The sequence below is a fragment of the Coregonus lavaretus genome, assembly GCF_964263955.1.
Source record: "Coregonus lavaretus genome assembly, chromosome: 4".
Classification (NCBI taxonomy): domain Eukaryota; kingdom Metazoa; phylum Chordata; class Actinopteri; order Salmoniformes; family Salmonidae; genus Coregonus; species Coregonus lavaretus.
In genome coordinates this window covers 15,510,745-15,537,358 of record NC_139991.1, presented here as the reverse complement: position 1 = coordinate 15,537,358, position 26,614 = coordinate 15,510,745, and the positions used below count along the sequence as shown (strand labels likewise).

Genomic DNA, 26,614 nt, shown 5'->3' with positions numbered 1-26,614 from the left:
TGCAACTCAGCATTCTTTGTCCTCCAAACACGACGAGTTGAGTTTTTACCAAAAAGTTCTATTTTGGTTTCATCTGACCATATGACATTTTCCCAATCCTCTTCTGGATCATCCAAATGCACTCTAGCAAACTTCAGACGGGCCTGGACATGTACTGGCTTAAGCAGGGGGACACGTCTGGCACTGCAGGATTTGAGTCCCTGGCGGCGTAGTGTGTTACTGATGGTAGGCTTTGTTACTTTGGTCCCAGCTCTCTGCAGGTCATTCACTAGGTCCCCCTGTGTGGTTCTGGGATTTTTGCTCATCGTTCTTGTGATCATTTTGACCCCACGGGGTGAGATCTTGCGTGGAGCCCCAGATCGAGGGAGATTATCAGTGGTCTTGTATGTCTTCCATTTCCTAATAATTGCTCCCACAGTTGATTTCTTCAAATCAAGCTGCTTACCTATTGCAGATTCAGTCTTCCCAATCTGGTGCAGGTCTTCAAGAGGAGCCTCTTAAAGAAGAAGTTACAGGTCTGTGAGAGCCAGAAATCTTGCTTGTTTGTAGGTGACCAAATACTTATTTTCCACCATAATTTGCAAATAAATTCATAAAAAATCCTACAATGTGATTTTCTGGAAAACATTTTCTCAATTGGTCTGTCATAGTTGACATGTACCTATGATGAAAATTACAGGCCTCTCTCATCTTTTTAAGTGGGAGAACTTGCACAATTGGTGGCTGACTAAATACTTTTTTTCCCCCACTGTATGTACATGTGGATAGAGGCTCCTTGAAGAACGGAAACTCACCATCCAGTCCAGATAGGCAACATAGGTATGGATGTTGTGTATGTCGTCTGTGTGAGTCCTTTGAAGGTATTCAGGGCTGAACTTCCCACTTCTCTGATGGACATAGCAAGGGGAACCATCCACCTCACACACTCCTCAACGACAGATCACTTCAGAGCTGCACAGATCAAGTGGGTCTGGTTAGGGGCCAAAACTGACTAAACAACCTAGGTAGATATATATTATTGGTATATGCATGTATTGAAAACCAATAGAGCTCAACTAATAGACTCATTTAATTGACTATGTTGACTGATATTAATCATTTAAAAAATTAAATACTGCATGTGGGACTATGGGAAACCTGAATACATTATGAATATCAGTGCTATTTTACTGCTACCCTCCCCTGCTGCCCCCTGCCTTGCCTCAGGGATAAGATGTGTCACCAAGTGGCCTATTTGACATGACAAAACATGTTTCTATTGACCCTAAAGTGTCACAGTCAGACTCCCAATTGAAAAATATGTTAGCTCAAATGTTTTCCCTTGCACCTTTGACCAAATTTGTATTAAGAATACCTTTTTCTTGATCAAAGCAGGATCATTAAATCAATTTAGTAATTCCAATGTTGACACATGCTGCCATTTTAATTGCAATGTATGAATTATATAAAACACAAATGCTGGCCTATGACGGTTACTATATGTAGGTGGAACACTTTAGCATTTTCAGTGATTGGTGTCTACTGTACCCCATATCTAGGTGTGAACTCTGCTGGTGGCTGGTGGCTCAGCCAATGGGCACCTGCTGCTGCCACAAGCGTCTGAGCTGTGAGAACAAAGGGGCCATTGAGCACATAACAGCTGTTGTGCTGCTGCCTGCTTGGCTGCCTGAGGGCCCCATGCCCCAAGAGCCTGTCTGATGGGTGAAGCCCCCCTTCTCTTTAAAGAGACAGCAAGGGCTGCTGCTTCTTTAATGCAGCGTTAATCACTGAACATTGATGCAGAACAGTCAATGGGTGTGTAGAGTCCCAGAGCAGAAAAGGAACAGTCATTTGAAATGGTTGAAAAATAATATAGGGCATAACTTGAGATGGCATGGTTCGTTCATATTCCTGCAATTAAATCAAATGAAGTTGTATTTGTCACATGCGTCAAATACAACAGGTGTAGACCTTACAGTGAAATGCTTACTTACAAGCCCTTAACCAACAATGCAGTTTTAAGAAAGAATACAAAATAAATCACACAAAAATACAATATAAAATAAAGTAACAAATAATTAAAGAGCAGCAGTAAAAATAACAATATCGAGGCTATATACAGGGGGGTACCGGTACCACGTCAATGTGCGCGGGCACCGGTTAGTCGAGGTAAGTGGGGTAATATGTACATGTAGGTAGAGTTATTAAAGTGACAATGCACAGATAATAAACAGAGAGTAGCAGCAGCGTAAAAGAGGGGTGAGGGGGGGTGGGGGGCAATGCAAATAGTCTGGGTAGCCATTTGATTAGATGTTCAGGAGTCTTATGGCTTGGGGGTAGAAGCTGTTTAGAAGCCTCTTGGACCTAGACTTGGTACTCTGGTACCACTTGCCGTGAGGTAGCAGTGAGAAAAGTCTATGACTAGGGTGGCTGGAGTCTTTGACAATTTTTAGGGCCTTCCTCTGACACCGCCAGGTATAGAGGTCCTGGATGGCAGGAAGCTTGGCCCCAGTGATGTACTGGGCCGTACGCATTACCCTCTGTAGTGCCTTGCGGTCGGAGGCTGAGCAGTTGCCATACCAAGCGGTGATGCAACCAGTCAGGATGCTCTTGATGGTGCAGCTGTAGAACCTTTTGAGGATCTGAGGACCCATGCCAAATCTTTTCAGTCTCCTTAGGTTTTGTCGTGCGCTCTTCATGACTGTCTTGGTGTGATTGGACCATGTTAGTTTGTTTGTTGGTGATGTGGACACCAAAGATTAGTGCAAAAGAGTGAAGAATTGATGTAGGCTGAATATCCAAATGATTTAGTAAGACAATACTATCAATCCATTTGATATATGCATCTGATAAATTCAGCTGGCCAAAGAAAAACAACCTTAGGTGATCCAATCTGGTTTGTGACAAAGTGAAGGACCAGAGAATTAGACAAGTACAATAATTACTCCCAGCAGCATCTGTCGAGTAGTCCCCGGCAAGTCTTACAAGACAGAAGCTTTGACAGTGAAAGCATCATACTGACATCTAGTGGATTAATCCTGTGTATTTTAAGCACACACTCATTGACTGCAAGCAGAGGGCACTGTCTGTCAGTAAATGCATGAGACAGCCATTATAGAGGCCATCTCTATACTCCATTTTGTTTTCCTTCTGATGACTTTGATGTGTCCCCTTTGATTCCCCATTATGGCAAGTTACAGTGAATAAGAATACAAAACATCTGACACTGAAGATGTTTACGTCGACTCTTTTCACATCTGTCTGTATTCGGTACATTACATTAACCCAGTGCACCACTTCAGATGTTATCTTTGTGACAAATCCATTACAGTTCTACAATAATTTGTGAGTTTAAAGAAAAGCAGCAGTTTCTAGCGATTTATTTTTCATAGAAACGTGCCTTTAGATCACTCTTCTCTTGGACATTGTAAGTCTTATGTTATGCATTTGATTAACTTTCAGCATAAACTTTAGTTTAGAAAAGGCACGTGTAAAAATGATAAGGCTTTAAAAAGGTACGGCCACATTGAGTAGCATGGACACTAATGAAATCGTAGACATACATCATTGCCCGTCAAACGTTCAAATCTGCTCTATATACATTTTCAGTTGAGTTACATACCTACGCAAGTCAACATATTGTGCATGTCATTAATCCAGCAAAGAGAGATTTGACAATTTCAACATACAACCACACGTGGATCATGCATTTAAAATTGATGACAAAAGCAAACTTTTCCATTGTGGTCCTCCTAAATGGTACAAAGACATTGTAGGCCTGTGCTACATAGTAGACCTAGCCTACTAGGCATACTTGGGTTACACATAGTGTAACACAGAACAAAAAGTATGACATCATCATAGGCTACAGCAGGACTTCCTCAGTAGATCAGCAATCTCAGGCTCCTAAACGGAGTTAGATGATGATGCTGTTGCCTTGCCAGCTGTTATCCTTGGCCTCTCTAGCATGTGATGAGTCAATGAAAAAAAACCAGGCTACAATCCCTGTCCCTGGACAAAGCCAAGACCCACAACATTGTAAAACAGAAAAGCTGTCTGCGACAGTGACTTTATTAAAAAAAAAAAAAAAAATAGATAAGTAGCAGCATCTCATTTCAAAACAAAAATATCATACATTTTGGTAAAAACTCAAATGCTAGAGAAAATTTGCCAAGTTAAAATCTTAAATACAATCCATATTTCCGCTTCTGAAGCAGGCTGTTCAACTTGTCCATTTTGGCAGCAGAGCTACTGGTCCCCAAACCAAACCTGGCAGTATTATCTTTCTCAAAATGGCAAGCGTGAGCTACACAAAACACTCATCCATCCACTGTTCCTCAGTCAATCCAAGTCCACCTTCTTTAGCAGCACTCAGAGCCGGTGACAGCTCTGGGTTTTTGGCAGGTGGTCCAGCTTGGCATCACTCCAATTTTAAAAAACTGTCACTCACTCAAAAAAGGCAGACGTCCAAAAAATGTCCATTCACCTTTGCACCAAAACAACTAATGGAATAACACATGCACACATGTAGAAAAATCACACGAGGACTTGGTGCAATGCCATGGATTTCTCCCAATCCTCCAATATCTTGGTCCCGTCATGAGACTTCCTCAGCCCGTGCCCATACTAACCCAATGGATATCAACAGACTGTGCCCTCTGGTTTCTCGCTGCTTGGGGGTGGAGTGAGCACTCCGGACGGTACTGGAGAACTCTGGCTGCGATCTACGTCCACTTGTGGGTAGGAGCATGCCTTCGCCTAAAGAAACCAACAGAACTCTCAATACAGGCTGCAACTGATACTTCAGTCAAGAGCTGTGGGCCATTGCACACAAGAAACAATCTGAGGGAAAAATATTCACTCTGCACAGCATGAAGCAATGCCACACATTGGTATAGGACATTGTGGTTGAAAACCATACAAATAACAAACGAGGCACTCACCATCCAGTCCAGATAGGCAGCATGGGTCTGAATGTTGTGCATGTCATCTGCTGGGATTCCTTTGAAGTTCCTCAGGGCTGAGCTGCCCACTTCTCTGATGGACATGGCAAAGGGGACCATCCACCTCACACACTCCTCAACGTCTGACCACTTCAGAGCTGCACAGATCAAGACAAATGGGGTCTGGTTAGGGCTAAAAACACCCTTGGCAAGTCTACCAAACCACCATAGCTCAGTGGTCAGATTGAAGATGTTGATTGACATGAACCACTTCAGAATGAAAACACCCTACCTGAAACTTTCTCCACCAGCTCCAGCGAGGAGAAATGGAACAGGGCAGAGGCAGCCAGCACTCCGTAGGAGAACTCCAGACATTTCACATCCAACACACAAAGATCAAGGAGCTATGGAGAGAAACAATAGGAAAAGAGAAATGAGAACACGAGCACATGTACTTCTACAATAGTGACTTGAGGCAATGAGCCGTTCTAAGGAGAGGAAATGTGAAACCATTCAGTCTTACAAATCCATCTTGTTTAAGCAGCAGCAGTGTCATCGGTGAGAAATAACATGATATTTTGCCTTGTTGATCTTCTTAGGTATATTTTTTTGGAAGATACTATGAATCACATGCAGTGGCGGGAAATCTCAGTTGTAACCTTACCTCAGCAATCTGTACAAACGTATTTTGTGGGTACTGTGGGATGAGAACCTCTTCGGACTCTTTCAGGTAGGCAACCTGCATGTAGATGTTTAGCCAGGAAACAGCTGTCAGGGGACTCAAACACCACTTCAGCTCCTGAGCAAAGGGGGACAGAATAGAAACATGAGCCACATTATGATTTCATTCCACAGAGAAGTGTTCCCCAGCTCAGATATTAGGAGACTCAGAAGAAACGTGTACTATCAAGTTAGACAGCAACTACCATTAGTGACAGAGCCTCATTAGGGAGGGAGGGGGGGTATTTTACCCCCCTTTCCTCCCCAATTTCAATATTGTCTCATCGCTGCAACTCCAACGGGCTCAGGAGGCGAAGGTAGTGTCATGCGTCCTCCGAAACATGACCCGCCAATCCACGCTTCTTAACACCCGCCCACTTAACCCGGAAGCCAGCCACTCTAATGAGTCGGAGGAAACACTTCACCTGACGACAGAGGTCAGCCTGCAGGTGCCCGGCCCGCCACAAGGAGTCGCTAGAGCACGATGAGCCAAGTAAAGCCCCCCCCGGCCAAACCCTCCCCCTAACGACGCTGGGCCAATTGTGTGCCGCCCTACGGGACTCCCGATAACGGCCGGTTGTGATACAGCCCGGGATCTAACAGTAACGGCTAAACGTTGCTCATGTCTCAACAAGCTTCACAACACTACCTAAGGATTTGCATTACCCATCCGTACTGAGAAAAACTGGGACGGAAGTGTTTGAGAGGCATACCTTCATAATGATTAGCTCCATACATAGGACATCATCCTCAGTGCAGGCCCCATCAGTAACATAGGCAAATTGGTGCACCTTTGGAGGGTAGATTTCCTGAAAAAGAAATAGTAAACATGTTAAAAATCTGACTCTGCGAAATACAAAGTGGAGAATTAAGAAAACGACTAAACACAGGTTGTAGAAGAGGCTACTTCCTACCTCCATCTTGGCAGCTATAAAAAGAGAAGAGATGCCGATGAGCTGTAGTGTTGACTTGAAAACATTGGTCTGTGTGGCCATGAACCTATCAAAGTAATCCTGAGCCAGGTAGAAGGTTTCTCTGTGTAGCTTGTACACCTCGCACACCTGAGAGAGAGAAAACAAGGTTGAGAATACAAGTCGTAGGCAATATCACAGAGTAGCGAAGGAAGATATCCCCATGTAACAGCATTGATCATGGTTCTCTATACCATATATGATTGAAACGATCCAACTTCATGATCAATGCTGATTCAGAGTTCGGTTAAATGCGGAAGACATTTCGGTTGAATGCATTCAGTTACTAGGCTTCCCCTTAGAATCAGTTAGAGCTCAGGTAATACTCATCACCTGACAGCCATTTCTCCAATAGGTTATGCTAATATTGTAAACAGATGGACGCAAACTAACTGACTTACAGTTAACTGGGACCATACATATATTGGTCAAACTAATCCACTCACCACCTTAAGATAAACAACTGATCAAGTAACAACATGAGGGTTTTGATCAAAGTAGTAGATACACTGTGGGAGAGGAATTTAGTCTAGGAGTTTGAGACGGAGAGTGCTACAAACCTCCATTAGCCAGTCCAGAAGAATAGCCCTCATCTTGGGTTGGAGGTGTGGGTGTTTTTTCATGACGTGGATGTCTCGAGAATACGTCTTGTCTTTCTTCAACAGGTTGTTCCATACATCGTCTCTGCTTGCCCAGCTACAAAGAGAAACACATCCAGAGGGTTAGCATCTAGTTCATTTGTATTTATGAAATCAAAGGGATCAACAAAGAATCCCTCAACTAGAGATTCAGAGAGTGCAAACACAGAACTTTAAGATTAAACAGTATACAGGTACATATACTATGAGTGGCAAGGTGGGATAGCCATTCTTATAACAGCAGACTCTACACTCTTGGACGATAGTGGTAAGGACTACATTGTGTGTGTGTTACATTCAAATGAAACAGATGAAGACATTGGTCATCATAATGCTTGGCCTTTGACAGTGTAAGTGCAGAGTTCAAGCAATCTAATGACAATCATAAAATTATCAAAACGTGGCAAGTAACCACTCCTGTTATTTTGCAGCATCTTGCTCACGCTGTCCCAGATACCTGAAGTGACTAACCATAGCACAGGAAGAGGGGAAGACCTGGTGGGGGTGACAAATATGTTTTTGAAGGTGTACTGAGCAGAAAACCCAGTGGCGTTCAAGGCAACTGGTTGATCTACTTTATTGTCAGGCGTGGGGCTCCGCCTGCACGGGCTTGTGTAAACCGACTCGGGATTCCAGCACACCTGCACAGGAGAGGGATAAGAATAGAGGGGAGGAGAAGAAAGTTCACTGACTGATAAAAACGAACACAGCATGAAGAGGATTCTGAGATAGTGCCACCAATACCAACTGATTAAACAATTGTGTCATTTATTGAATGGTCCTGATTAACCTGTGTAGGTCACTGCCGGGTGTCTGTTGCTAGCTAAATCCAACAAATGCATGGTCTGCAAGGGAATGCATTGGAATAATACAAATGCATGTAGTTACCTGAGTTCCACACAGTTTCTTTTTCGTCATCTCTGCCACTTCATCTGGGTCTTGCAAATACTGAGGATTGAACAAGGACAATGTTCATTATTTTAAACCATCTTAAAAATACATAGGCAGGCAACCATCTCGCTACAGTAGCAATACGCAGATAGCAATGACTTACAATGGCAACATCTGCTTTTCTTTTCCTGGCTCTCACTGTAGTTTCCTTGGGCATCTCATGATCAATTGTCCTGGATTCCACATTTCTCCTGAAATTACACAGTAAATATTGAATTATAATATGTATCCTGCTGAAATGGTGAGAAACGTGTTAGCTATTGCTAGCTAACTAGCTGAGCTGCGGCTAGTTTGTTAGCAAGTCAGCTACCTAACGTGACAACTTTTTTTCGTCACCTAGCTAGCGACATTGATTGACAAGACTAGGTCAAACTGCGAAACTGAAACTTACCCCTTTCTTGGCATTATATCCCACGTGTATCCCTCCAATAGAGTTCCTGGAAACATGAAATATATTTATTTGTTCTGATTTTTAGGTAATAACACCACAACCCAACCCCCCACGTAAGTCTCACAAAGCCAACTCGTCAAAAGATCTGGGCGCGAGGAAATTGAAGTGGGACAATGTTAAAGGACGACAAACAATATGAAATACTGCAACAATTGTCACAAAACCATGCATACATATACACCAGATTCCACACGTTCACCTAAACCTAATAGTTCCACATACAGTCGATGGAAACGAGTTCATTTCTCATAAATTAGAGAGAGAAGCTGGCCAGAAAATGGCCGAGCCATCAAGTATGCCATTTTCCATTCACCCGCTCTAACAAGCTTTCTCACAAAAAACTAGCCATCCGATGATGTCAATCGCCTTTCAAATTCAGAATATTTACCATCTTCTCACTCATTTCGAATCACGTTGAGGGAGTTTGATTGAAAAGTTTGCTCTTCTTAACCAAGTTGCAAGACTGCTAGTTAACAATAGAGGTTTCAATTATTTGCCAGCTTACCTAAAAATATTGCCCCGCGAAGGTCCACACTTGGCTGAAAGGATCTGACAAAATATAGCTAAAGTTACTAGACAGCTATTCAATTATTATTCGATTCGTGGCCTCTTTTTGGCATCAAAAGGGAGCTGCGAGCTAGCTACTTGTTCTTTGCTGGTGCGGTGAGTTTTGCGCCTTCGTTTATAAACTGCTTGCTGTCTACAGTAACATAAGGGCGGTCCGAGCGGGTGATTTAAATACTTGGCGCTGTTCAGTGATCCTTTGCAGTTACATTTCAACTAACATTATTATTAGTCATTAATTGTTCAGAAGTGAAGAATCATCTGAAATCTTATGTTGTGTGAGAAATTTACAGCATAATGGTGTTCCAAATATTGCATTTTGCCGGCAAAAGGGAGGCGTGGCTGGTATAGTGACAGCTCAGGGGCCGTGCTTAGAATCCGGAACAACAAAGTACCGCGTGGCTAGGGAAGACAGATGTAAACAAAGACTGTGTCGCTCTCAAAATCCTTCAAATCCGGACGTTATGCCAATTATTCCAGAAATGTTAGAAAATGTTTCTCTATCAAGCCGACAGAATGGACTTTCATTGTCCGTAATTCAAGAGGTATGTCATTATTTTAAGATCAAATTAATGCCGCGCAATTTGCTGAACGAGAATGGTGATGGCGCCCAGCAATAGTGCATTAGCTATGTTTAGTGGCTTCCTCCTCGTCTCCTTCCTCTTGTCTACACTAATGTTGGAAAAATAACAGTGCAGGTTTAATCAAATACATTTTAGGCACCATCTTATACTTTCATATATAATTCATAAGTTAACGTTTTCTTATCAGAAGATAAAGGAAAAGTATACAAGGAGGAGGCTGATCTACACCCTATGTGCCTTGTCTCAGGGTCATAACTGTTAAAATTGTGTTTTAATATGTTTCATGCGCCACACGAAAAAAACACTGGATTGGGTGACCATAACTCAGAGATCTGTAAACCTGTATAAATGTACACTTTGACCAGACACGTGATCAAGCTAGCCGCTACATGGGAACGAGTCTCATTTCAAAGCCAATGTGCCTCCACATTGCAACTGGTTTGAAACAGTAAAAAAATGAAGTTTCTGAATCTCTTTGGACGTGCTAAATCTGTGGTTATTGGAATGATTCATGTTCAAGCCTTATCAGGTAAAGATGATTGAGATGCAGAGGACGTTTTGTACTCTATTTTTGTTTTTAACTTTGAATTTATGTTTTTCAGGCACACCTTTAGGAAGCATGGCCATTCCTCAAATTATTGAGGAGGCATGCCGTGAAGCAGAAATCTATCACAATGCAGGAATTGTAAGTATAAGAAAAGACACAAGAACTCCTTACTTTTTGATGTACTTTGTGGTCCTCTGTAGCTCAGCTGGTAGAGCACGGTGCTTGTAACGCCAAGGTAGTGGGTTCGAACCACGGGACCACCCATACACAAAAATGTATGCACGCACGACTGTAAGTCGCTTTGGATAAAAGCGTCTGCTAAATGGCATATTATTATTAATTATTATATGTTACTAAGACTGTAGCCTCTGACTATGTAAACCACAATATTCACCTTCAATGATGACTGGAAAAGTAATTGTTTGTTGTCTGTTGATCTTTTGAACAGGACGGGCTGATCATAGAGAACATGCATGACATTCCATACACATTCTCAATTGGGTCAGAGGTGTGTGCCTCTATGACAGCAGTGTGTGCAGCGGTGAGGGGGATCTGTCCGTCTCTGCCTCTTGGAGTTCAGATCCTGTCTGCAGCAAACAGCTCAGCTCTTGCTGTTGCACTGGCTTCAGGTTGATTTAGCTGGCTTTGCTTATTACTGATTAATACATGCATGCTTAAGAGCGCTTCAGGTTCGCCTGGAATTTTAGTTTAATAGAAAGATCTGTATTTAGAGGTTGGGAAAAGCAAATGTTTAGCTACCTATTCTGTTGTTGTCTTTTTCCAAGGTATGGATTTTATCAGGGCAGAGGGATATGTCTTCTCACATGTTGCTGATGAAGGCCTTTTGAATGCATGTGCCGGAGACCTTTTGCGATACCGCAAGCAAATAAAGGCTGAACATGTGCAGATCTTCACTGACATAAAAAAGAAGCACAGGTGAGCAATCGTTCAAAACACTCCAGTCAGACAACACCACTGGCTAGCCTACATGTCCAGATATGGTATTTCAGAAGGTTTTCAACATGCAAGTATTGCGGCTAATATTAAACGATACTGCAAGGAGATGAAAGTAACATTTCTGACTGCTGTAGTAAGTGTAATTGGATGCTTTATGTTTGTGGGTACGTGTTTGTGTTCCTAGCTCCCATGCCCTGACTTCAGATGTGAGCATAGTGGATACGGCCAGAGCAGCTGAGTTTTTCCTCTCTGATGGGCTCATTATCACTGGAACAGCCACAGGGGTTCAGGCAGATCCAATGGAACTCAGAGGTGTGTCCTGTCTCTGAATGCTCTGACACATACAGACATGTATGTACAATATGACACATATACACATGTATGGTATGACACACAAACATACTGACACATACAGTAATAGAAAAATACCCCCAACCCATTTAAATACAAATAAATAATGCATAGGCTATTACTGTGTAATCACAATTTTGCCATTTGGATCAAAGGGCAGCCGACACTCAGCTCTTACATTATATATCTGAAGTATAATGCTTGGTGTATCATTTTAGGAATGCTCAGCATGCACCTTGGTATAAACATAGTTTTAGTATCTCTAGATAGTTTACTTTCCTCTCCCTTTTAATTTTCTCTCAAACACTTCTGTTGTCTTGGTTAATAAGGGAGTGCCCTTTTTCTAAGTCTCATACATTCTCACAAACCATAACACACACCCTAACAAAAGTATGTTCAGTCACCTCACTCAATTCCATACCACTACCACTGCATAGCAGTCTATTGCATACTTCCTACATTTGCAAGGGCAGATAGTTCCTGGCGTTAGTTATTCATGTAGCCCAGAGGTTAAGCTGCCCTAAAGCCCATGGAACCTGTGAGCCTCGCTGCTGGCCTTATAAAGAGCAGCCTCGTCTGGGGAGAGGATGGCAGCCTCACAGTCCCCCCAGTCTGGATCGTGCTGACCATGGGCACACAGCCCGGTCCTGCCCTTGCCTGCCTGCCACAGCCCTGCTTGGCTAATATAGACACCAACATCGTCTGCTATTTTTAAGCACAGCCTACAGATGGCTGACTTACACAGAAGGCTGTAAACACAGGCAGGCTCCGACTAGACTGCCACACAACCCTGCTGCCTAGTTTGGAGGTGGTCCTACAGTCTCCCAGTACGATTCCATTGGGCTGGCTCTGTTGTCAGATGGGTATATGGAGCTGCCAGAGTCTGGATTGATCTCTTTCCTCATATGTTTTTCTCATATCATCTCTGAACCTACATTCACCATTTACTTATCAGAGATGATGCATGACACTTGCAATGCATTCCTAAATCCAACCATTTAGGTATTTGTTTCAAATGAACTCTTGCACAGCTTGCCAATATAATGAACTCAGTAAACATAATGTAGCATCTCGAAATATTTACCCAACAATCCTTTCTTTTCTATTTGCAGATGTTGCAGAGTCTGTAAGACTCCCAGTTCTTATTGGCTCAGGAGTGACCCATGACAACGTGGAACACTTCCTTGATGGTAGTGCGATGATAATTGGCTCTCATTTCAAGAGGGGAGGCGTTTGGGCAAATGCTGTTGATCCAGAAAGCATTAAGAAGTTCATGGGGAAGGTGCATTTGCTTCGAAAATTAAATCCACCAATTTGCTGCTAAAATAATTTATTGCAGAACAATGAAATACATTTGGTGGTAATAATACATGTAATTACTGAAGTTATGTCTCATGTTATTTAATAAAATACAGATAATACCTAAACAAAACAACCTTATTTAACAATTGTTTACATTTAAATATACACCAAAATACAAAAAAATCTGCATATATTTACAAACAGGGCTTGTAGCAGTACAGCAAACATAAGAACACACTGGGAATAAATGTATAAAAACAAAGTGAATCACTCAGTACAAAACATACATTAGAAACAGTGGTTCATCATTATTTGGTTATCCTTACATACATTGTATTTGTTCTTAAAAATATAGAGAAAGAGGTCCAATTACTCAAGAGTGATGTTTTGTGTCATCACATATCATATACAAAATAGCTTTTCATAGCTATGAAACGTATCAACTTTTCCTTAAAGCAATATAAGGCGGCAGGTAGCTTAGTGGCTAAAAGCGTTGTGCCAGTAACCGAAAGGTCACTGGTTCTAATCCCCGAGCCGACTAGGATAAGAGCGTCTGCTAAATAACTAAAATGTATACCCACAACGTATCTAAATCTAAGGCACACAAAGTAATAAAAACAAAGTATTCCATATCCTATCAAAATAATATTTGCAAGCGCTAAAACCTTTTGCATTTCATACAGTACATAAACGTTTTCATCAGAGCCATAAGACTTAACAGTAACAAGCCAGTTACTTTTCACATGCACACACATCTACTCAAGGCTATTTCACTCTCAAACTGGGCTCAGTATGTTAATAACATACTCAGCTAAGGGGGTTCCACTGATCAGGGTAAAGAGATTCACAAAGTCATGATGTCATAGGTCTAAGGTCTGTATGTTAAGTGGCTTCAGACAGTGGCGTGGTTACTCAGACACTCAGTAGTTGTACAGACGCTGGCAGGGTTGTTTGAAGTGACCAAAGCGTCTATCAGAGGGGGAGAAGCGCATCTTGGCAAGGTTCTGTCTCTGGAGAGCACTCCTGGTCAGCTTCTTGCACTCCATGTGAGTCCTGGCTCGCTGTATGGCAAGCAGGTGGATGTTGCATGGAAGTGGGCTTCCCCAGGCAGCTAGCCTCCAGGACACATGCTGTTGGACTGGCACAGACCTGCAGGGGGGAAAAGTACAGAATAACTGTAAAATGTGACACTCCTTTTCTCTAGGATAATGGTTGTGTTATCACACTAACTAAGTAGATGGATCCCCTGGATGAAAACTGACCTGGGAGAAGCATTATTTTCATCTGAATCTTCCTCATCGCTGGTCTGGTGTCTGATCTGGTATACAGACATACTGGGATGCTCAATCAGCAGGTTCTCCAAAGGGTCTTCCTCAGGGGGGCTCAGGGAGTTGTTCTCTGGAAACATCAGACCACAAATTTACTAAACCGAGACCAAAGAGGAAAAACACTAGCAAGACCTCTAATAGTGACCATTAGATCTACTATCCAGGTACCTACAATGCTACCAGTTACAAAACAAGTAACTGCAGACAACAATGGCCATACCAGTGTAACAACTAACTTGTGATTTCAACTTTCAGGGAACATAATTATCGGCTTACCTTGAATGTTGATAACGATCCATCCTCCCTCCTCAAACTCAATGAGCTCCTCATAGGTTTCATTGTCATCTGTGGGAAAATCGTCATCTGTGCTACCAAGGAAATGGGCAAGTATCTTTCCAATCATTGTGTATATGTTTTGCCTCCCTTAGCCCTCTTATTGCAGTCTGCAAAGAAAATGAGTTAACATAGTGTTATAGTATGTGTCCCCTATAAGGTAAAACATTGCTAAACGGATACAATTATTGCTAAACTGGTAAAATTGCTAAACTGATCTTGGTAAAACATTGCATAAAATGCAAGAAAACAGCACAACCTGAAAAGGCATGTGTAGTTTAATATCCACATATCTGTTTTTAAATAATTTTTATTTATTTAACATTTATTTAACTAGGCAAGTCAGTTAAGAACAAATTCTTATTTACAATGACGGCCTACACCGGCCAAACCCGGACGACGCTGGGCCAATTGTGCGCCGCCCTATGGGACTCCCAATCACGGCCGGTTGTGATACAGCCTGGAATCGAACCAGGGGGTCTGTAGTGACGCCTCAAGCACTGAGATGCAGTGCCTTAGACCGCTGCGCCACTCAGAAAATAGATCTGAAATTATTCCAGAAAGCAGACACTGAACAACGCCTTACATTATGACCTTTCGTGTTTAACATTGGGTCCTGCCAGCACAGCAGAATCAGGAACAGCATGCCCCTTGGAAGCTATCTGCAGAATGGAGGACATGGCATCCTTTCTGACCAGCAATCTCATTTCAAGCCTGAATCTGAATCTTAAGATATGTTATGAATAAACTAATGTAGTGAATATGAAGCCAATTGGCCAAACTATGGTGAAAACAACTGGTTTGTAAAAAATGAATACATACATACATTTTAGTGTATATAATTTTATGTAAAAGGCCTAAATTTCTAGTCAAATAGGCCTATAAAAACAATCAGGTATACACAGTATTTGTATGTCTTTCAGGCTTGAGGTGTCAGACTAGACAGAACACAACAACATCCACTTTTAGACCACGGGCTGTCCAGACAGCCACGGTCTTTGAATGCCTTGGTGGACTTGACACTTGGTGGACTGCCTATACTGTCAATAAACAGCTACACCCCAGCCTGCCAGCAAGGGAAGATCCAATAGTGCCCAGACAGAATTAACTCATAAGGTGCAAAATGTATTGTTTACATATACACTTGCATATCTTTTCTCGTGTGCCATCAAAAAGTCCATAAGTAGGAAGTTTAAAGACATGTAAGAGAATCCTTACATTAGCCCTATTCAATATATAATAAATGTGTGATAGAAACAATTAAATAATTAAACATAAACACATAGGAGAGTAGTTTGGGTGAACTTGATATGGCATTAATTGCGTTTAAACTTCAATAAATAAGTTAATAATTAAGAACTGCCTTTATGTAATTCACTGACAATCAAACAAATAACCTAACCTACATTCAAAATGACACATGACATGGTTACAATTACATGGTAGTCTACCAAACTAACACGTTGGCCTATAGGACACTTTTGGGATGTAGAAATCAATAAAAACATGCAATGGATAGATAGTAGGCTAAGGAAAAGTGTCTAGGCTACACATGAACAAAGGCTGCTACACGGATAAAACCTCTCGCACAATGTTGAAGGCTACAATGTATTATTTTCTTACCTGACAAATGTATATTGGCCGACGGTTAGCACGAAACTATAACTGATCTGTAATTGTTTTGATACAGACTTGTTTATGAACACCAACTCCTTCCCTTTGCTTTGGTGGGAGGAGAACGTAAACAAAAATCCCACCTCGGAAGGCGGAGCTTTAGTTGCTTGCGCACTAACAAACCTATGTCCTCATATTTTGGCAACTAGCTGTCAAGTGAATAAAAGTGTCCTTCCTTGAAACATACCTAGATACATGGTTTCAACCGACGTCCAATCTTTCAAATAGTCTAGGCGTGTAATCTATAACAACAAGTAAAAATATATTAGAGTGGAAGATTTAAAAAATAAAATGTTTTGTAGAACGGTTTGCAGTCTGCAACAGTGGTCGACTTCGTTTTGCATGGCCCGGTGTCCCATGTGAGCGGAGTTTTAGTATTTTAGACCATTCAATTTATTCTTAAGCGAAATCTCCACCCACCTTGGCCACCGGGCCATGCAAAACGAACACCACCAATGTTACGAAAAGAGGGGAATTGTATCAATGACTTTTTGTGCTACATTGTTACAAATATTTGCCTGCCGGGTAAACGACTATTATGCCAGGTTGACCCACTGAGACCTATTTATTAGGCTATGTGTGTTTTATTGTGCTTCTAACAAACCACCGCGAATCGTTTTAACAGGATGTGGGCTTGTCCTAAACGAATGTCCCGTCATTCACCGCGGTCATAATTTTTACTAACGCTCATTATACACAAATACTTACACATCAGCGAAGTGCGAGATCTGACGGTAGGGATTCGCCACCAAGGTTTACTTCAGGCTATTTTCATGTAAGCCAACGTCAGAGTCCGTCCTGTGTGATGGGGTCAACTATGTCGTTATGTAAAGGTTTTGCCACAATTTTAATGGAGAGAGAACGCTGATGGCCACATGATGACACACTAACATTATCTTCTATTTTCCTTGTCGCCTTACGCCATTCTAAAAGGCCTACGTATCAGAAGTGAAGTAGAATTATTATTATTATTATTATTATTATTATTATTAGCCTCGGTCGTTATTATTGTGGTTATAACATAAATCCAAGGGAAGCATTTCGAATCTCTTGTGTGAGAAGTTTTTGACTCATGACAATGGTCTGTGCATTAAGTCATAAGTTATTTTCCCAGTCTCTGTATTCTAAATATGATAAATGAATTGATTGCAATAATATAGTTGCCTGGCTTTGTAAAAATCTGGAGTAAAAAAAGGCCTACAACATGAATTTGAAAAATAGTTTATTTCACTTTCGGTATAGGCTCAGCAGTGTAATGCAGTTCATTACCAGAAGATGGCATGCTCTTCCTAGTCTTCAGGATATTTCACAGAAGACAAGTCTTACGTTGATGTTTTTCCAGTATTAAATTGGTAGTGGCTATTTTTACTCCCAATGTATACTAGAGATAGATGAGTTGGCTTGGTTGCATATTGATCTACAGTGTGTCTCTTATCATCGCACCAGGGAGAGCAGCTACGATGGCTCCACGTATGGATGATGTCATGCAACTGTGCTGTGACCTGTCTGCAAATCAGCAGATAAAAGCAGCAGTGAAGAATTCTGGGAAAGGATCAGCAGTGGCAGGAGGGACTGCATTTTTAGGGGGTCTTCTAGGTGGTCCCCCTGGGATTGCTGTTGGTAAGGATCATATCAAATAAGTAACCATAATTATAGTAATATGCAGTTCCATACTTTAACCACAAGGTGAAGCCATATCCTTTCTCTCAAATCAATTGTATTAAGTGCAGCTATGAGATTTTCAGTGTATATGCAGCAGGCCTATAAAGTATGGCATTAGAGTAGAATAATTCTCAGCCAAAATTGTCTTATGAGTGGGGAGGTAGATTTGGCTAAATATGGATGTTTAAATGGGTATTGAAATCTGTGAGCTGCAACTCTTCTCCCCTCTTGATCTCCTGACACAGATCTTGTTTGTGTGGCTCTTTAGGTGGAGCAGTAGGTGGCCTGTTGGGATGGTGGATGACCAGTGGACAGTTCAGACCTCTCCCTCAGATCATCATGGAGCTGCCTCCCCACCAGCAGCAGAGGCTCTATGCTGATATCATGGCCGTTTTGGGCTCACTGAACTGGACAGACCTGGCCCAGCTGACCGCCCTGGTCATGGGGAATGCTACTCTCCAGCAGCAGGTCACTGCTGCCCTACTCAGTTATATCACAAAGGAACTGAGAGCAGAGGTGAGATATGGGGACTGATCTACACAGACTGAATATCTGGAGGATCTCCTTAGAACACACATATGCTGTCTTGGAAAGGAAAACTACTTTTGGTACTCAACAAATTCAACTCAAGCTTAATTTTGGAGACTGAAATAACCTTTTATACTGCAGGTTCACTGGAAGAGACCTTATGAGAGTTAATACATTGAGACTCATGTCAGACCTGTCATGTTACCTAATATCATCTGATCATGTCCATTTAATGTCCTTTGATAAAGCATTTAAAGGGCAATTCCACCACTTTTTACCTTCATTTTCATCCAGTACAATACCAGTGTCTACAAATGTGAAAAACAGTGAATTTATTAAATAATAAAATCACTGTTTTGTTACCTTTAATCCTACCCTGTGATGTCAAAGAGAAACATTTTTTAGTACCTTGTCTTTTTGACCACAGATCATAGAAACGTGTTTTCACATACTGTATGTAGACACTGGTATGGTGCTGGAGATAATTAATATGATGTTGAAAGGTGGCAGAATTGCCCTTTAATGTACACATTTGTTTTAAATGAGAAATGATCACCTCTGAATGTAGCGGTATGATTGAAACTTCTCTTATAAGAACAGTACAGCGATTAACCAAAGGGTGTACTTTATTTGTTTTGTAGTGCATAATTTGTTACCAATATTCTGCACTGAAATGTACACATTGAATATTGTTGGGCATTTATCATTTACATTATTTGCAACAAATGCAAGACAATGAAAAAAGGACCCTGATCACTCCTCTTGTAAGTGTGCCTGGGATCTCAAGCGATTCATGCAATGTGAATATTGTAAGAGATGAGTACTTCTGAGAAACCAGCCTTGATACTCCTGCTGCATAATGGTGATAAGTCCCACCTAGTCCTAGAATTAACTAATTGGGAAAATATTGGAGACTTTTTGTAATGCTCTGTATTAAACTGTTTCTATGAAAATCATGATAAATGAAATAAAGGATGAAGGTGACTATTGTATGATAACCACAAGCTTTTAGTATGATATCATTAAGCCAGAAAACATGTTGTTTCAGTGAGTCAACTGACAGTTTAGTAAGGGAAATTCAACCACTTAATACATTATCATGGACAGACGCATGCACATAACATAGAATGGTATCTCATCTGACACAATTTAGCACGATTTTTGTTCGGGGTTTCCGAGATTATACGCAATGAAATATAGTTCCTCTTTTTCAATGTTTCAATTGTTGACTATTGAATTATACTATAATCTTATTAAGATATCAAAACACTTTGTGAAGTATGTGCAAGGTTGTTTGTCATGACACCACTGTGCATTTTTTTCCATTCATTTTTCTAGATGTTTCCTTGTTCCTTCTTTGCAAGCAAACTTGGTCATGCAGGTTGTCATAACATCAGACGGAGAAAGATAGATTATTAATCTCGAGGGGAAATTTCATTGGAAGTTATGTCATTAGTTTCTGAGAGATGGTTATTATTCTTGTAGGTATGGCTTACTAATAAACCGTTTCTTAGCAGCTTTTTCAAATTGAAATGGTTTGAAGTCACAAGATATCATATTCCATCACCACCTTATTGGTAGTCTGGGATGTGAGAGCAGTTTTATACAGTTGAAGTCAGAAGTTTACATACACTTAGGTTGGAGTCATTAAAACTTGTTTTCAACCACTCCACAGATTTCTTGTTAACAAACTATAGTTTTGGCAAGTCGGTTAGGACATCTACTTTGTGCATGACACAAGTAATTTTTCCAACAAGTGTTTACAGACAGATTATTTATAATTCACTGTATCAGAAGTCCAGTGGGTCAGAAGTTTACATACACTAAGTTGACTGTACCTTTAAACAGCTTGGAAAATTCCAGAAAATGATGTCATGGCTTTAAAAGCTTCTGATAGGCTAATTGACATAATTTGAGTCAATTGGAGGTGTACCTGTGGGTGTATTTCAAGGCCTACCTTCAAACTCAGTGCCTCTTTGCTTGACATCATGGGAAAATCAAAAGAAATCAGCCAAAATATTGTAGACCTCCACAAGTCTGGTTCATCCTTAGGAGCAATTTCCAAACGCCTGAAGGTACCACGTTCATCTGTACAAACAATAGTACGCAAGTATAAACACCATGGGACCACACAGCCGTCATACCGCTCAGGAAGGAGACGCGTTCTGTCTCCTAGAGATTAACGTACTTTGGTGCGAAAAGTGTAAATAAATCCCAGAACAACAGTAAAGGACCTAGTGAAGATGCTGGAGGAAACGGGTACAAAAGTATCTATATCCACAGTAAAACGAGTCCTATATCGACATAACCTGAAAGGCCGCTCAGCAAGGAAGAAGCTACTGCTCCAAAACCGCCACAAAAAAGCCAGACTACAGTATGCAACTGCACATGGGGAGAAAGATCGTACTTTTTGGAGAAATGTCCTCTGGTTTGATGAAACAAAAATAGAACTTTTTGGCCATAATGACCATCGTTATGTTTGGAGGAAAAAGGGGGTTGCTTGCAAGCCGAAGAACACCATCCCAACCGTGAAGCACAGGGGTGGAAGCATCATGCTGTGGGGGTGCTTTGTTGCAGGAGGGACTGGTGCACTTCACAAAATAGATGGCATCATGAGGAAGGAAAATTATGTGGATATATTGAAGCAACATCTCAAGACATCAGTCAGGAAGTTAAAGCTTGGTCGCATATGGGTCTTCCAAATGGACAATGACCCCAAGCATAGTTCCAAAGTTGTTGCAAAATGGCTTAAGGACAACAAAGTCAAGGTATTGGAGTGGCCATCACAAAGCCCTGACCTCAATCCTATAGAACATTTGTGGGCAGAACTGAAAAAGCGTGTGCGAGCAAGGAGGCCTACAAACCTGACTCAGTTACACCAGCTCTGTCAGGAGGAATGGGCCAAAATTCACCCAACGTATTGTGGAAGGCTACCTGAAACATTTGACCCAAGTTAAACAATTTAAAGGCAATGCTACCAAATATTAATAGAGTGTATGTAAACTTCTGACCCACTGGGAATGTGATAAAATAAATACAATCTGAAATAAATAATTCTCTCTACTATTACTCTGACATTTCACATTCTTAAAATAAAGTGGTGATCCTAACTGACCTAAGACAGGGAATTTTTACTAGGATTAAATGTCAGGAATTGTGAAAAACTGAGTTTAAATGTATTTGGCTAAGGTGTATGTAAACTTCCGACTTCAACTGTATCTTCATTGAAAAACCTTTTAGACAGTTATTTTTAGAAATCAGAGAGCACAATTTAAAATGATTTTGTTTGAAATGCCTATAAAGTGTTCATGATAGACATGTTGCATTTGAATAGGTTATTTCGAAAATGTCATTGGCAGTTGGCCTGAGGATTGCCAATGACAACACTAGAGTTAGGAAAATCAAGTGAGGCAAGAACTTTCTCTAAGGGCTTATTTACTGCACCTGTTGCCTCAGGACTCGTTCATGTGTCTGCGGGACTTTATAACACTAAGGACTGAATAGTTTGATTACAACTGTTCGTGGGTCAATAAGCAGTCTTACCAGGTGTTCAGGACCAGGATGACAAAAGTTTGCTATCAAAGGATTTTATTTTATAGATAAATGGTTGATGTGAATGTGATAAATAAAGAGGTATAGTTATTGTTGCCATTTAGAGTAATAATTACAGGTACACTTAATATAGGCACATTATCTTAGTCAACATGCCTTTTTCTAAACAAGATAATTATAGGATGAAAATAAAAGTATTCAGTGCAAAATGTATTTCATGTAAACAAAGATGCTCTGTGTGTGCATAATGGGCAGTCAACAATGCATTCTACAGGTTAACCTTTATCAAAAGGATAACAAAAATCAGCCTCCCAAAACACTCAAAGGTATATTAACAGGAATATACTGATCCAGTACATATATTATATGGTTAGGATTAGTGTTCATATTTGTACAATATTTATGATTACATGTGATCATGTATCGTCTTGATTTGATCTGCTAAATGACTAAAACAAAACTAACAAAACAAATGTGGCACTCTTTCAGCCACATACTCATTCAGTAAATACTTTTCAGTGTCCTCTCACATTTCCCAAAAGTCAAGTCAAGTGACTTGACAATCCAGTGAAATTGGGACTTTGATGGTCTGGTTTTAAATAGACATATGGGGACCAAGAGTTTATCTGAGACACAACCCACTGGTTTGGTGCATAGTCCTCTACCTGCTCATCTGCCTCATCATCACTGGGCGCCTTGCACTCAGGCATGAGCAGGTTGTATTCATCAGAGCAGTCCCTCCCATCACTGTCCCCCCGTAGACGCACCTCATCCTGGGCCAGGGTCTGCTCCCCCTGGTCCTGGAGACTGAGGTGGCACAGTCGACACACCCTCACAGGCTTAGTAGAGATGTGGCGGATCACGGCCCGGTTCTTGGAGCAGGCGTTGCAGACGACGAAGCCGCAGCGACGACAGTGGTGGCGACGTTTGTTGACCCGAAACGTTTTAGTGCAGCGCATGCAGATGGCGGACGCCCGGTCAGGGATCCATGTGGTGGCGAAGGTGCACCCGGGCTGGCAGCCGGCATGCTGCAGCTGCTTGGACCTGCAGTCCTCGATGTGCTCCATCCAGGCACGCTTCTCCTCAGCAGAGGCAGCTGCCACATAGAAGGACTTCCGTGGGGTGCGGATCAGCCACTGGTTCTCCATGCTGACCCCGTCCTCCAGGTCCTCTAGCTGGATATCCTCCAAGGAGATTACCTGCTGGTTCTTGTGCCAGCGTCCATGAAGGATGATACTACCGTACACCAGGATGTCATTAAACAAGTAAAATACTTTGGGCTGGGGGCGGCGTCGACACAGCTTCATCAGCCGCCCCTCGCCTATCAAGATCCGGCCAGGTCTGAACAGGGGCTTCCCAGAGGGGCCAAAGGAGTTCTCCACTGCCTGGATCCGCTCTCTGTTCTCTTGCGTGAAAGCCAGCAGGTCCACCATGATGAGCTGGATTACAACACTGCAGGAAATTAACAAAACGTAAATACAATGTAAATACAATTTAAATAACAAAAAATGACATTAAGATTTACGCGTAAGACGAAATGGTAGGCCTATGTCACTAATGATCAAATAAATGGATAGTGAAAAATAGTTCATTTTACCTTTTACTCTCTGTTTTGTGATTTATAGCTCGTTTACACTGCAGCAGTCTGTGACTCGGTAGTAAGTCGCTGTGTTCCCGTCTGACCACCATACAGTAGGTTTTGTCAGCTTCAAGTAGTCGTTTCTGTAACGAAGAGTGAGTAGCCACGAGAGGTCCTTTATATGTGCAACACTCACATTTCCTGTTGACTCACACCGCATGGGGAGTTCCAAAACAACTTTATGGGGAAAGAGAGAGAGAGGGGGGTGGGGGGGTGGAGAGAGCGAGAGAGAGCACCCGGCCTCACCCTACTGCAATCTGAAGTCAAATGTCTTCTGTTTACTGTTGATCTGGTGCTTCTGTCACCAACCAATGAGGGCCTACAGCAGCACCTAGATCTTCTGCATAGATTCTGTCAGACCTGGGCCCTGACAGTAATTCTCAGTAAGACAAAAATAATGGTGTTCCAAAAAAGGTCCAGTTGCCAGGACCACAAATACAAATTCCATCTAGACACCGTTACCCTAGAGCACACAAAAAACTATACATACCTCGGCCTAAACATCAGCGCCACAGGTAACTTCCACAAAGCTGTGAACGATCTAAGAGACAAGGCAAGAAGGGCCTTCTATGCCATTAAAAGGAACATAAAATTTGACATACCAATTAGGATCTGGCTAAAAATACTTGAATCAGTTATAGAACCCATTGCCCTTTGTGGTTGTGAGGTCTGGGGTCCGCTCACCAACCAAGAATTCACAAAATGGGACAAACACCAAATTGAGACTCTGCATGCAGAATTCTGCAAAAACATCCTCCGTGTACAACGTAAAACACCAAATAATGCATGCAGAGCAGAATTAGGCCAATACCCGCTAATTATCAAAATCCAGAAAAGAGCCGTAAAATTCTATAACCACTTAAAAGGAAGCGATTCCCAAACCTTCCATAACAAAGCCATCACCTACAGAGAGATGAACTTGGAGAAGAGTCCCCTAAGTAAGCTGGACCTGGGGCTCTGTTCACAAACACAAACAGACCCCACACAGCCCCAGGACGACAACAACAACAACAACACAATTAGATATTTATTGTTTATTTCACTTTTGTTTACTATCTACTTCACTTGCTTTGGCAATGTTAACATACGTTTCCCATGCCAATAAAGCCCTTAAATTGAAATTGAATTGAATTGAAATTGAGAGAGAGCGAGAGAGAGAGCCTTGCTATTGAGAAAGGCCGCCGTAGGCAGACCTGGCTCTCAAGAGAAGACAGGCTATGTGCACACTGCCCACAAAATGAGGTGGAAACTGAGCTGCACTTCCTAACCTCCTGCCAAATGTATGACCATATTAGAGACACATATTTCCCTCAGATTACAGCGATCCACAAAGAATTCGAAAACAAACCCAAATTTGATAAACTCCCTTATCTACTAGGTGAAAAACCACAGTGTGCCATCACAGCTGCAAGATTTGTGACCTGTTGCCACAAGAAAAGGGCAACCAGTGAAGAACAAACACCATTGTAAATACAACCCATATTTATGTTTATTTATTTTCCCATTTGTACTTTAACTATTTGCACATTGTTACAACACTGTATATATACATAATATGACATTTGAAATGTCTTTATTCTTTTGAAACTTCTGAGTGTAATGTTTACTGTTAATATTTATTGTTTATTTCACTTTTGTTTACTATCTACTTCACTTGCTTTGGCAATGTTAACACACGTTTCCCATGCCAATAAAGCCCTTAAATTGAAATTGAATTGAAAATTGAGAGAGAGAGAGAGAGAGAGAGAGAGAGAGAGAGAGAGAGAGAGAGAGAGAGAGAGAGAGAGAGAGAGAGAGAGAGAGAGAGAGAGAGAGAGAGAGAGAACTAGAAAGAGGGAAAACAGGCAAGACCAGATTCCCAAACATGACGGGATGTGACTCGGAGAAATGTAAACTGAGGGATGGGCCTTGGAGAAATGTAAACACTCTCAAATTCATAGAAAGAGCTATGGATGCAAGGAACACCATCCATGATATCACAATTATAGTTTTAACCATGTTTTGAGGCTATACAGTGTTTGTTTACATTTACATTGTTTTACAAACATTGGTGTAAAAAACGACAGTTAAACTAAGCTCATGCGGCATTTATAAGTTATATTCTTCAAGAATCAATGGGTATGAGTGTACAAAACATTAAGAACACCTGTTCTTTCCATGACATAGTCTGACCAGGTAAATCCAGGTGAAAGCTATGATCCTTTATTGATGTCACTTGTTAAATCCACTTCAATCAGTGTAGATGAAGAGGAGACAGATTAAAGAAGGATTTTAAAGCCTTGAGACGTGGATTGTGTATGTGTGCCATTCAGAGGGTGAATGGGAAAGACAAAATATTTAAGTGCCTATTAAGGGGTATGGTAGTAGGTGCCAGGCACACCGATTTGTGTCAAGAACTGCAATGTTTTTTTTGTGTGTCAAGAACTGCAAGAATGGTCCACCACCCAAAGGACATCCAGCCAATGTTACACAACTGTGGGAAGCATTGGAGTCAACATGGGCCAGCACCTTGTGGAACGCTTGACACCTCGTAGAGTCCATGCCCTGACGAATTGAGGCTAAGGGTACAAAACATTAGGAACACCTTCCTAATATTGTGTTGCACCGCCTTTTGATGGACCATTCTTGATACACACGGGAAACTGTTGAGAGTGAAAAACCCAGCAGCGTTGCAGTTCTTGACACACTTAAACCGGTGCACCTGGCACCTAGTACCATACCCCGTTCAAAGTATATCATTAATTTATAGGTTCAAAAATGTATGTAGCAATCTAAGGATTCCAGCTTTAAGCAGAAATATTAATAACAATGTAATGATAGGAAAAAAATCACATGGCTATAAATTATAGGAACATAATGATGATGGTTAGTGATACTAGCTAATGGTTGCAACTGAAAAACAAAACAATGAACTTGCTAGAATTGACAAGCAGCATTGAA

The 26,614-nt window shown here is 41.4% G+C and overlaps 5 protein-coding genes across 14 annotated transcripts; 2 read left to right on the top strand and 3 right to left on the bottom strand.

The window, feature by feature from the left end:
• Positions 1–3,222: 3,222 nt before the first annotated feature.
• On the bottom strand, positions 3,223–9,340 carry LOC311127560 (G1/S-specific cyclin-E1-like). Its single transcript, XM_084159376.1, has 12 exons — positions 9,159–9,340; positions 8,594–8,639; positions 8,306–8,393; positions 8,140–8,199; positions 7,723–7,892; positions 7,174–7,309; positions 6,557–6,703; positions 6,356–6,451; positions 5,587–5,721; positions 5,215–5,326; positions 4,923–5,080; positions 3,223–4,737 (listed from the first exon to the last, which is right to left on the bottom strand). The coding sequence occupies exons 2-12, from the start codon at positions 8,605–8,607 to the stop codon at positions 4,621–4,623; spliced, it is 1,233 nt and encodes a 410-aa protein (XP_084015502.1). The 5' UTR covers positions 8,608–8,639; positions 9,159–9,340; the 3' UTR covers positions 3,223–4,620.
• A 257-nt stretch (positions 9,341–9,597) lies between these two features.
• LOC311128058 (uncharacterized protein F13E9.13, mitochondrial-like) lies at positions 9,598–13,075 on the top strand. Of its 2 annotated transcripts, none has more exons than XM_084160010.1 (6): positions 9,598–9,762; positions 10,404–10,486; positions 10,797–10,977; positions 11,134–11,284; positions 11,490–11,617; positions 12,769–13,075. In XM_084160010.1, the coding sequence occupies exons 2-6, from the start codon at positions 10,421–10,423 to the stop codon at positions 12,978–12,980; spliced, it is 738 nt and encodes a 245-aa protein (XP_084016136.1). In that variant the 5' UTR covers positions 9,598–9,762; positions 10,404–10,420; the 3' UTR covers positions 12,981–13,075. The 2 variants fall into 2 exon arrangements, with proteins under 2 accessions (XP_084016136.1, XP_084016135.1); XM_084160009.1 differs by lacking the exon at positions 9,598–9,762 and adding an exon at positions 10,225–10,330.
• On the bottom strand, positions 12,973–16,637 carry LOC311128059 (tumor protein p53-inducible nuclear protein 1-like). Of its 4 annotated transcripts, XM_084160013.1 has the most exons (5): positions 16,243–16,340; positions 14,988–15,164; positions 14,563–14,729; positions 14,221–14,356; positions 12,973–14,107 (listed from the first exon to the last, which is right to left on the bottom strand). In XM_084160013.1, the coding sequence occupies exons 3-5, from the start codon at positions 14,687–14,689 to the stop codon at positions 13,879–13,881; spliced, it is 492 nt and encodes a 163-aa protein (XP_084016139.1). In that variant the 5' UTR covers positions 14,690–14,729; positions 14,988–15,164; positions 16,243–16,340; the 3' UTR covers positions 12,973–13,878. The 4 variants fall into 4 exon arrangements, with proteins under 4 accessions (XP_084016139.1, XP_084016137.1, XP_084016140.1 ...); XM_084160011.1 differs by lacking the exon at positions 14,988–15,164 and having other exon boundaries at positions 16,243–16,637; XM_084160014.1 differs by lacking the exons at positions 14,988–15,164; positions 16,243–16,340 and adding an exon at positions 15,206–15,276.
• Positions 16,638–16,955: 318 nt separating this feature from the next.
• On the top strand, positions 16,956–19,481 carry LOC311127241 (protein C19orf12 homolog). 6 transcript variants are annotated; one of them, XR_014613106.1, is made up of 4 exons: positions 16,956–17,027; positions 17,740–17,913; positions 18,224–18,717; positions 18,994–19,481. XR_014613106.1 is itself a non-coding variant. In XM_084159042.1 (4 exons), exons 3-4 carry the CDS (start codon positions 17,754–17,756, stop codon positions 18,487–18,489), a joined length of 426 nt encoding a protein of 141 aa, XP_084015168.1. In that variant the 5' UTR covers positions 16,985–17,027; positions 17,536–17,645; positions 17,740–17,753; the 3' UTR covers positions 18,490–19,481. The 6 variants fall into 6 exon arrangements, 4 of the variants coding, with proteins under 4 accessions (XP_084015169.1, XP_084015166.1, XP_084015167.1 ...); XR_014613107.1 differs by having other exon boundaries at positions 16,973–17,068; XM_084159042.1 differs by adding an exon at positions 17,536–17,645 and having other exon boundaries at positions 16,985–17,027; positions 18,224–19,481.
• Positions 19,482–22,057: 2,576 nt separating this feature from the next.
• LOC311128415 (pleckstrin homology domain-containing family F member 1-like) lies at positions 22,058–23,758 on the bottom strand. The gene is made up of 2 exons (XM_084160540.1): positions 23,633–23,758; positions 22,058–23,487 (listed from the first exon to the last, which is right to left on the bottom strand). The coding sequence occupies exons 1-2, from the start codon at positions 23,722–23,724 to the stop codon at positions 22,578–22,580; spliced, it is 1,002 nt and encodes a 333-aa protein (XP_084016666.1). The 5' UTR covers positions 23,725–23,758; the 3' UTR covers positions 22,058–22,577.
• Between the last annotated feature and the right edge of the window lie 2,856 nt (positions 23,759–26,614).